At 33.9% G+C, this 12,311-nt stretch overlaps 1 protein-coding gene across 1 annotated transcript in view; it reads right to left on the bottom strand.

Moving 5' to 3' along the window:
* Nucleotides 1–12,311, bottom strand: part of PIEZO2 (piezo type mechanosensitive ion channel component 2) — a 655,528-nt gene that overhangs the window by 123,503 nt on the left and 519,714 nt on the right. Inside the window, exons 32-34 of the mRNA XM_053714912.1 lie at nt 11,303–11,392; nt 10,488–10,609; nt 4,145–4,216 (exon numbers count right to left, since the gene is read on the bottom strand). Coding sequence (XP_053570887.1) covers nt 4,145–4,216; nt 10,488–10,609; nt 11,303–11,392 — 284 coding nt within the window. The remainder of the gene's footprint in view (nt 1–4,144; nt 4,217–10,487; nt 10,610–11,302; nt 11,393–12,311) is intronic.

The following is a 12,311-nucleotide window of genomic DNA, read 5'->3' as shown; positions in this document are numbered from 1 at the left end:
AAGATGGGGTAAGATATTGTACTATATTACTGGAATAAGAACATTGTATGCTCTAACACATACAAAAATATATTAACACTCCAGATGAGGGTACAGCTGGTGAGCTAATCAAGAATATGTATGCATATGATCCGAAGAATGGTTTGAACACGTAGTGAAATGAGGGAATTTGCAAAGGGTTTCATATGTTTATATGTGTATATGTATATAATAATACTATATATATATATATATATATATATTTTTTTTTTTTTTTTTGAATACAACATAATAAAGGGTATATATTGCTATTTAACATGCAAAATATAAATTTACATTATCATTTTGCATAGGGCATAACATCTAGAACTAATCAAATACATAAGTAGTTAGGGCATTTGTAACTTTTTATGCAAATATCTTGCCTATTCACACATCAATTTCCTCTTATTCACCTGGAAGCACTCATAAATTTAATGTGCTTGGATGACATATAGTTAAACAAGGAGATATAACCTCTTTAAGCTGATATATGTTTATAGTAATTGCATATTCTATTATGACGTCAAAATAAGCTAGCGCTGATGAATCTGTGGGCACCCTACAAATAACATAATAATAAATGTTAGGGGTGTACATTCGGATTTTTCGTGAGGATTCAAATGCGGAAGTAAGCAGCGACTTGTGTCCTTCGAATATTTTCTGTGCAAACCAAATCTGTAGAGAGGAGATCTTTTACAAGAATCATTCCGGCTATGAAAATATCCGTAGGACATGAGGTGCTGCTTACTTCCGCTTTCGGGTCCTCACGAAGGATCCGAATGTACATCCCTAATAAATATAAGATATAAGTAAGAGATCTTGTGGTCTCAGAGTGCCATTTCTATTACTGTTTGCTATTTATGTTGTATATCTAAATGCAGAGGGCTATTCATAAGTGGGTTTCACAAAGGAGGATATTTATTATTATTATTATTATTATTATCATCATTTATTTCTTTAGAGCTGCAAAATTCCATAGTGCTGTATACACATCAGATTAAATCTGTATTACAGCAACATCAATTGCCAAACTTTATAAATGTACCATATATTTCTATAGAAAGACACCAGCTCATAATAAAGTCTTATATGGCTTGCTAGAAGACGGAGGAGGGATTTCTGGTAAATACCACAAAATCAGATATATAAAGTGTCTGTATACAGCAGTTGCTTGTGTTTTATGAGCAGGGAAATTTGTGAGTTGAATAGAAACCCATAAAAATAAATTCCGTCATACCTTATTGTTTTCCGGTCAAATTATATTTCAAGAGTTTTCATAAAATTTTATTAAAAATATTTTTTGCATGAATTATTTCCATATTATGAGCACAAATAAGAACCACATTAGAACGTTGCAAATTCACCAGAACTATAAATAAATATTTTAACTTTAATTTTAAAGCTAAATAAATTAAAAATGTAATTTTACATTATATAAAACTAATAAATAAATACAACTAGAGAACAAAAGGTATGATCAAATAGCAATAAAGCACTGGAGTTTGAACTCATTAGTAGGAACAATTCTCTAAGTACTGTTAATATCATAGACATATCATAAATAAAATAGTCTTTCAGAATTAATGAATCTTTGCTTGTGATGTGAACATGGTCAAATTGAAAATTTTAATTTTTGAAGCAGATTATAATAAGGGCAAAATGGTGTAAAACATCTCAGAATATTGTATCATACTAAACATTAAAATGTATAATATTAGTAAGGGTCATATTTAACAAGTCGTTTATTGGGGTAAGAAATCTTTCTTGAATAAGGCCCTTACTAAGAGAATTTGTAGAAGACACCACATTCAGTTAAAAATGTAATTGTGACTTATATTAATGGCTTCAGTAGTAACATAACACATTATAAAATAAACATATAGAATTTGTCAGAATTCACATAGTACAATACATCTTAATGTATTATAACATACCATGCTATCACTTTCAGTAATATAAGTCACTGTCATACATATATTAAAATTCACATAAACACAAATGCCTATAAATTTTCCATACCAAAAAGTCCCTTTCTGGTGCATGGAGACACAATGCAATGCTTTCTATGTACCAAGTACATCTCTGGGTTAGTTCTTAAAGTAGCTTCCGAATATACTATTTAACAAAGGAATTCATGTCTCAAAGCACTAGATGACCAAGAAGTATGGATGGATGATTGTTCATGGTGTGAAAATAAGACATATCTTATGTTGAGGCAGAACACTTTTTTTTAGAAATAGAAAACAGAAGACTGACACAGTTTATTTGTGACTCCGTAGAATTAGTCTATTAAACCTTGTTAATGATTTATGAATCAGACATTTAATGATATATTGCAGAGTTTACTAGTCAATCCACCATTGCAATGGAGTCAAAATTACATATCTTTCTTATTTTTTGTTATTTATACAATTAACTTTTTAATGAGGCTCAAGTATGGTTTGCTCTGGTTTACCTATATATGTCCACATTTACATGTGTCCATTTCTCTATCTAGATTTTTCTCTTTAATATAAATGTTAAACTTAAACTCTGCTCTACATACAAGAGCAACAAGAAAAATTACTGCCCACCTTTCTCGGGAGAAGCTTTACATCTCTGGATCTATGTTTTGTTCTTCAAATAAAGCTAGGTTAACTAATCAAGTATATTTATCCACGTCCAGTTTTGTGATTTTATTCATATAGCGGTTTTGCTGTATTTTTTTTAATCTAAATACCCGTTTACTATATTGAAAAATTGCAAATTTTAGCTTAATTCATTCATCCACTCCGAAGTTATATGTGTTTGAAAATTAGCATTTAACATGGAATGTTCATTTGAAATAAAATATATTCTCAAAGGCAAATAAATCAACTTGTGAAAATGTCAAAATTAAACTTCTCACTTTACAGACATAATTCTAGAAATTCCAGGCATTGGATTATCACTTAATAGAATTTCCCTGGGTAACACCCAAAGGCAAGTGTAGCAATATTATACAGCTAGAAGCTGTTCCTGTAGTAATATTTAAAAACAATATTTATAAAATTATGTGGATGAGTACAAACTTTAGAATTTTGTCAAACTGGATTTTTCAAACTTTGCACATTTAAACAAGAACTTTTAAAAAAAGGTTTTCATCAAATGAGTTTCAATAGTTTTTAAAAGACATAAATTTAAAAAAATGGATGTGCTGAAGCTTAAAGGGACAATGAAGTCAAAATTAAACTTTCATGATACAGATGGGGCGTGCAAATTTCTAAATTGCTTTTAATATCAATTTTACTTTGTTCTCTTGGTATCCTTTATTGAATATCACATATAGGTATGCTGAGCTCAGTGGTGTGAAAGTGTTTTAGAAGTCTATAGCAGCAGTGTTTGCAACTATGTATAACAGTGTTCTAAACAATGTTGCAAACACTGCTGCCAGATGGCTAAAGCCACATGCACGCTCCTGAGCTCACCTAGAATTACTCTTTAACAAAGTATAAACAGAGAACTACACAAAATTGATAATATAAATAAATTGGAAAATTCTTTAAAACTTCATGATCTGTTCAATCCATTTAATTTTGACTTTACTGTCCATTTAACAAACAATTTTGGGAATACAAGTCAGGTACGCTGTATGGCTTGATTTCTGAGCCCTGTTTATGTATGTTTCAAATATTTCAGTATGACTTATAATGTATTATTATTTTTAAAACAAATTGGAAGATTCAAGTGGATTTAAATCCTAGATATATATATACGTAAAGTCAAGTGAAATAATCTATTCACCTCATTATATATGTAAGTGTATTTTATATTTCTGGTACTGAAATAACATGAACTATTTTTTTTTAAGTAGGAATCTTATGAAATCACAGTACTTTAACAAAAAATCTAGATTTTTTAAACTACAAGCAGATTGACCCATTTACTGCAATGCGCTGCAGCGCCCCAGCAGCCAAAGGGTTAAATAAGCCAAGGTCAGCAATATTCAGATTTTTTTTATCATCTCAAATGAAAGATATTGCTTGTTAAGTCTCAGATGTCTAAGGAGTCACAAAGAGTAAACCATGCAGGAAAACAAACAGTATTCTGGTCAAGGATATAAGGTCTAAATCCATGAATTTGACAGATGATTGAAAAAACCTACTGGAAGCATGATCAACCCAAGGCCGCCACCACTGCTTTTTTTTGCCCTTGGCTTTCTCTTTGTCTGCTTCTCCTAAAATGAAATATGTTGATACATTAAATTAAGCACAGTGAGATAGACGACTTTACTGCAGTCAATACGCATATAATAGTTTTTTAATAGACACTTTTGTTTATGGCACAATACATAATATAGTTATATAGTATGGGAAATATGCCTTTGTTACCAAAATTATAAGTAAAATAAAGATAATAATAGGTGATAAAACTTTCATCACAAAATCAAATGTAGATGAATATATGACATATTCAGTACTAGAAATATGATAGGAAAACACTTGAAACTATAATATTGATAAAGAAGTGTATGGCTAGATTGGCTGATCTGACACATTTCTATTACCCTTCTTGCACACTACTACTTCTTTTAAACACTATCAAACTTTTTTGTTTTTATTGTTTTTCAATGGCCAAACTTCTCCAACCACATTAGATCAGCCTATCTGGACTTATTGCTAGAGTACAAAAAGGCTTGCCACTGCCATTCTGTTAAATCATTGTATTTTTTTCTGTATCTTATCACATCTGTTATTCCATTTAGGGACACACGTGTTTCGCATGATTTGGCATGTGAAGTTTGCAGTGTCATTCATACATTTTTAAAATTGGAAAACTTGTAATGTTTAAAGTATAATTACTTAGAATGTGATAAAATAAATAATGAAATGATGGTACAAAGAATTTCAAGGTGTTTTATCTCCCTTTAACACACTCATTTGACAAAAGTGCACTTAGAATCAGCTTGGATAACACGGTTCATATCCAACAATGATAGCACTTTTATGTCAGTCTTTAAGATTGTGCTATAAGATACACAGTGACGTATAATGTACTTATTTTTTTTTAACAAATTGAAAAACAATGCCTTTCTTTGACAAGCATGGGGTGTTAATAGCCCAACCTCTTCTATTATAATAGGGACACAAATATATATTTTATCTGCACCTGAACGGACAGAACATTTTTAGATTCTCTCCTGTTTAAGACACATAGGCCTAGATTTAGAGTTCGGCGGTAGCCGTCAAAACCAGCGTTAGAGGCTCCTAACGCTGGTTTTGGCCGCCCGCTGGTATTTGGAGTCAGTGATTAAAGGGTCTAACGCTCACTTTACAGCCGCGACTTTTCCATACCGCAGATCCCCCTACGCCATTTGCGTAGCCTATCTTTTCAATGGGATCTTTCTAACGCTGGTATTTAGAGTCGTTTCTGCAGTGAGCGTTAGAGCTCTAACGACAAGATTCCAGCCGCCTGAAAAAAGCAGGAGTTAAGAGCTTTCTGGCTAACGCCGGTTTATAAAGCTCTTAACTACTGTACCCTAAAGTACACTAACACCCATAAACTACCTATGTACCCCTAAACCGAGGTCCCCCCACATCGCCGCCACTCGATTAAAATTTTTAACCCCTAATCTGCCGACCGCCACCTACGTTATACTTATGTACCCCTAATCTGCTGCCCCTAACCCCGCCGACCCCTATATTATATTTATTAACCCCTAACTTGCCCCCCACAACGTCGCCGCAAGCTACTTAAAATAATTAACCCCTAATCTTCCGACCGCAAAGCGCCGCCACCTACGTTATCCCTATGTACCCCTAATCTTCTGCCCCTAACATCGCAGACCCCTATGTTATATTTATTAACCCCTAATCTGCCCCCCACAACGTCGCCGACACCTACCTACACTTATTAACCCCTAATCTGCCGAGCGGACCTGAGCGCTACTATAATAAAGTTATTAACCCCTAATCCGCCTCACTAACCCTATCATAAATAGTATTAACCCCTAATCTGCCCTCCCTAACATCGCCGACACCTACCTTCAATTATTAACCCCTAATCTGCCGACCGGAGCTCACCTCTATTCTAATAAATGTATTAACCCCTAAAGCTAAGTCTAACCCTAACACTAACACCCCCCTAAGTTAAATATAATTTTTATCTAACGAAATAAATTAACTCTTATTAAATAAATGATTCCTATTTAAAGCTAAATACTTACCTGTAAAATAAATCCTAATATAGCTACAATATAAATTACATTTATATTATAGCTATTTTAGGATTAATATTTATTTTACAGGTAACTTTGTATTTATTTTAACCGGGTACAATAGCTATTAAATAGTTAAGAACTATTTAATAGTTACCTAGTTAAAATAATTACAAATTTACCTGTAAAATAAATCCTAACCTAAGATATAATTAAACCTAACACTACCCTATCAATAAAATAATTAAATAAACTACCTACAATTACCTACAATTAACCTAACACTACACTATCAATAAATTAATTAAACACAATTGCTACAAATAAATACAATTAAATAAACTATCTAAAGTACAAAAAATAAAAAAGAACTAAGTTACAGAAAATAAAAAAATATTTACAAACATAAGAAAAATATTACAACAATTTTAAACTAATTACACCTACTCTAAGCCCCCTAATAAAATAACAAAGACCCCCAAAATAAAAAATTCCCTACCCTATTCTAAAATACAAAAATTACAAGCTCTTTTACCTTACCAGCCCTGAACAGGGCCCTTTGCGGGGCATGCCCCAAGAATTTCAGCTCTTTTGCCTGTAAAAAAAAACATACAATACCCCCCCCCCAACATTACAACCCACCACCCACATACCCCTAATCTAACCCAAACCCCCTTAAATAAACCTAACACTAATCCCCTGAAGATCTTCCTACCTTGTCTTCACCATCCAGGTATCACCGATCCGTCCTGGCTCCAAGATCTTCATCCAACCCAAGCGGGGGTTGGCGATCCATAATCCGGTGCTCCAAAGTCTTCCTCCTATCCGGCAAGAAGAGGACATCCGGACCGGCAAACATCTTCTCCAAGCGGCATCTTCTATGTTCTTCCATCCGATGACGACCGGCTCCATCTTGAAGACCTCCAGCGCGGATCCATCCTCTTCTTCCGACGACTAGACGACGAATGACGGTTCCTTTAAGGGACGTCATCCAAGATGGCGTCCCTCGAATTCCGATTGGCTGATAGGATTCTATCAGCCAATCGGAATTAAGGTAGGAATTTTCTGATTGGCTGATGGAATCAGCCAATCAGAATCAAGTTCAATCCGATTGGCTGATCCAATCAGCCAATCAGATTGAGCTCGCATTCTATTGGCTGTTCCGATCAGCCAATAGAATGCGAGCTCAATCTGATTGGCTGATTGGATCAGCCAATCGGATTGAACTTGATTCTGATTGGCTGATTCCATCAGCCAATCAGAAAATTCCTACCTTAATTCCGATTGGCTGATAGAATCCTATCAGCCAATCGGAATTCGAGGGACGCCATCTTGGATGACGTCCCTTAAAGGAACCGTCATTCGTCGTCTAGTCGTCGGAAGAAGAGGATGGATCCGCGCTGGAGGTCTTCAAGATGGAGCCGGTCGTCATCGGATGGAAGAACATAGAAGATGCCGCTTGGAGAAGATGTTTGCCGGTCCGGATGTCCTCTTCTTGCCGGATAGGAGGAAGACTTTGGAGCACCGGATTATGGATCGCCAACCCCCGCTTGGGTTGGATGAAGATCTTGGAGCCAGGACGGATCGGTGATACCTGGATGGTGAAGACAAGGTAGGAAGATCTTCAGGGGATTAGTGTTAGGTTTATTTAAGGGGGTTTGGGTTAGATTAGGGGTATGTGGGTGGTGGGTTGTAATGTTGGGGGGGGGGTATTGTATGTTTTTTTTTACAGGCAAAAGAGCTGAAATTCTTGGGGCATGCCCCGCAAAGGGCCCTGTTCAGGGCTGGTAAGGTAAAAGAGCTTGTAATTTTTGTATTTTAGAATAGGGTAGGGAATTTTTTATTTTGGGGGTCTTTGTTATTTTATTAGGGGGCTTAGAGTAGGTGTAATTAGTTTAAAATTGTTGTAATATTTTTCTTATGTTTGTAAATATTTTTTTATTTTCTGTAACTTAGTTCTTTTTTATTTTTTGTACTTTAGATAGTTTATTTAATTGTATTTATTTGTAGCAATTGTGTTTAATTAATTTATTGATAGTGTAGTGTTAGGTTAATTGTAGGTAATTGTAGGTAGTTTATTTAATTATTTTATTGATAGGGTAGTGTTAGGTTTAATTATATCTTAGGTTAGGATTTATTTTACAGGTAAATTTGTAATTATTTTAACTAGGTAACTATTAAATAGTTCTTAACTATTTAATAGCTATTGTACCTGGTTAAAATAAATACAAAGTTACCTGTAAAATAAATATTAATCCTAAAATAGCTATAATATAAATGTAATTTATATTGTAGCTATATTAGGATTTATTTTACAGGTAAGTATTTAGCTTTAAATAGGAATCATTTATTTAATAAGAGTTAATTTATTTCGTTAGATAAAAATTATATTTAACTTAGGGGGGTGTTAGTGTTAGGGTTAGACTTAGCTTTAGGGGTTAATACATTTATTAGAATAGCAGTGAGCTCCGGTCGGCAGATTAGGGGTTAATAATTGAAGGTAGGTGTCGGCGATGTTAGGGAGGGCAGATTAGGGGTTAATACTATTTATGATAGGGTTAGTGAGGCGGATTAGGGGTTAATAACTTTATTATAGTAGCGCTCAGGTCCGCTCGGCAGATTAGGGGTTAATAAGTGTAGGTAGGTGTCGGCGACGTTGTGGGGGGCAGATTAGGGGTTAATAAATATAACATAGGGGTCGGCGATGTTAGGGCAGCAGATTAGGGGTACATAGGGATAACGTAGGTGGCGGCGGTTTACGGAGCGGCAGATTAGGGGTTAAAAGTGTAATGCAGGGGTCAGCGATAGCGGGGGCGGCAGATTAGGGGTTAATAAGTGTAAGGCTAGGGGTGTTTAGACTCGGGGTACATGTTAGAGTGTTAGGTGCAGACGTAGGAAGTGTTTCCCCATAGGAAACAATGGGGCTGCGTTAGGAGCTGAACGCTGCTTTTTTGCAGGTGTTAGGTTTTTTTTCAGCTCAAACAGCCCCATTGTTTCCTATGGGAGAATCGTGCACGAGCACGTTTTTGAGGCCGGCCGCGTCCGTAAGCAACTCTGGTATCGAGAGTTGCATTTGCGCTAAATATGCTCTACGCTCCTTTTTTGGAGCCTAACGCAGCATTTGTTTGAACTCTCGATACCAGAGTTAAATTTATGGTGCGGCCAGAAAAAAACCCGCGGAGCGTTAACAGCCCTTTTACCGCCAAACTCCAAATCTAGCCGATAGGATGGCACTTGTACAAATGTTTTTTTAATTTATTTCCGGAAGTCAGGAATAGTAATACTAAAAGGCCCTATATCATATCACTTTTGGCTGCTTCCTTCTGCACTTTATGTCATTTCAGTTTTTACTTATCTTTTCTGCATTTCAGCATTTTTCCTTACAAAAATAACACAAAATCATATAAAGCACGGCGTTGCTTTTATAATAATTTCGCTTCATCTTAACTTAAGCTGTATATCTACTACTATATGTTTAACTTTTAATTCCACATACATAGAAAACCAATACCTATATCTATTTCTCCTTACCTGAGGATCACCAGGGAATGCTTGCAGGTCGCCTCGCCTACTCATATATTAAATTTCACATGCAGATGCTTCTCAAATTGGATCATTTAAAGTATAATTATAAGCATTATAAACATTTACTTTATTGGGCTTATATGTGCCCCCATGAAAATTTAATGAAAATACTAAATGCATTTTATAAGTATAGTGTTGAGGTTATCCCCTGCATCCCTCTAGTCATGGGTGCCGCCATTTTGAAATCTGTCTTTCACCCCATTCCAATGCACATGCGCAGCAACTCTCTGTCAGATACCTGCAGTGTAATCTAGGTTACATAATGGCAGCACCCATAATTAGAGGGAGGTACATGAAATGTATTTAGTATATAGTGCCCCTCTAGCCCTGTAAAATGCATTCACCCACAGTTAATTACTAAAATGTAGAACAAATATAAATTAAGATATTAACATATGTAAGATTTTAAAGTTGTGGAAACTATCATCAATATTATCTAGACACAGTTCTAATATAACAATAATAATATATTAAACCTTTGCTTTAAAATTGTCTGTCCTGGGAGTTATCCAACAAACCTAGTGTAGACCAAACACATGCCCTACTGTAATTAGGAAACGGTATATAACTAACTAGATACGTGTGGCAAAAGACAAGTCTAATATAATAATTCTGCATTACATCCAATTAGAAATAAACAATATTTTGGATAAAATAAGCATAAAAAAATATGAAATGTATCTTAGCAAATAAAATAAAGCCATACCATCATCATCATCTTCTTCACATTTCTGAATACTTTGTCCCTCTCCTGATTCCTGGACAAGACTTAACATTCTCTCTTTTCCTTTTTTGTATTTCTGTTGTCTGGCTTTAATACGGTCCATCCTGGTGAAATCGATAATGGTTACGGTTCTTAAGCCTTTTTTAAAATGAACATTAGTGGTTTGTTGACAGGTATACATTTTATCTATAATAACTAAGCATGTTAGAAAAAACAGCAATATGTCCTATAGATGATAAATATAATGCCTATATAATTATGATCAATCTAAGAGTAAAGAAAATGAAAATTATATAACAATGCAAATTCATATATGGTCCAGTATGTAGTAATGCTGCATAAAACATAATATAGATGCAATTCATTTATAAAGCCCAGGCCTTTTTTATCTGCTTATTTGAGTTTCAATTAAGCAAGCATAACAGTTATAAAATCCTGTACATATAGGTTCCTTATTGATCATATAATATAGAAATAAGCTAATTTAACAGTCCCAAATACAGATACCATTGAAAGTGTGTTAAATAAAAATAAATTATGAAAAAAAACATGTATTTGTTTTCAGACTTAGATGCTTTTATTGCAAATTTGGAATAACAGATACAGGGGTTGATCAAAATTTAAAAATGCTTATCAAATGATTTGTCTACAAAAATCCTGATAGATGTTAATGGAGAATTTTGCAGGAAAATCATTAGATAGACTTTTCTAAAGGATTGTAATTAACCCCGTAGTGTTCATCCTATGATATTACATTACATATATATGTTAGTAGAAATAAAGAGAAATTTCCATACTGTCTCTTGAGTTGGTCCATAGATTTTTTTTCTTCTTCAATTCTTGCTTTTACGGCTTTGACAATTGTAGCTTGAAAAAGTTCAGCACCTCTGGTGAAAGATGAAAAAAGTATAAATAAAAGTATACAATTATATGTACTGCAAAATAAATTTGCTTGTATTTTACTTAGGAATAGGATATTATTTAAAAAATTAATAATAATAAAATGTGTGAAATGTTGCAAAACAAACGCTCAATGTTGTTCGTTACTTGTGTTCTGCAAACAAATATAAACTTTCTCTTTGTCAAATGTAACACTTGATTTTTTTCAATATGAACATGAAAAACTAACTTCAATAAAAGTCTTAGGGGATCAGTATTAAAATGTTAGAATGTTTGAATGGTAACATTTGTTGTGTAGAATGACAGAACAAATGTCAAGGGGAACATTCATAGTACCTTTTGCATAAATGAAAAGTGACTTAATTAGACAATGATTTAATAATCTCTGTGAACATTACTGATATGTAATCAGACACATTAATTAACTAACACTACCTAAAACCTGTTTTTACAGAGTTAACACAAGGGCAGTCTAAGTGGTTGATATAATTCTAGAGGCACTGCTACATTCCAAAAAGGCCTAGAGGTCTAATACAAAATGATATGGTCCTAAAGAGTCTGCTGTTTCTAACTGGTAATATGACAAAGACAAAATAAGATACATATTTTAGTTTACAATCTATTCTGAGATCAGGAATATAACATGTAACTTAACATAAAAAGTGTTGTATATAAGTTCAGTAATCAATGAGAGTTAAAAAAAAAAAAAAATACCTGTAGAAATTAAAAAAAAAATAAGTAGCCTAACATGATTTAACTGTGCACCATAAAAACTATCATGATTCCTAGGGTTCTGATAGAGATCACTTATCCACCTCCTCTACGTCAACCCTGTTACCTTCTACAGATATTATGCACTTGTGAAAAAGGACTGTGGTCACATGTACTGACTTATTGGACATCTTA

This window comes from Bombina bombina, chromosome 5, assembly GCF_027579735.1.
Source record: "Bombina bombina isolate aBomBom1 chromosome 5, aBomBom1.pri, whole genome shotgun sequence".
NCBI classification, from domain to species: Eukaryota; Metazoa; Chordata; class Amphibia; order Anura; family Bombinatoridae; genus Bombina; species Bombina bombina.
Note: the sequence above shows the minus strand (reverse complement) of the source record. Positions and strands in the feature narration are given on the sequence as shown.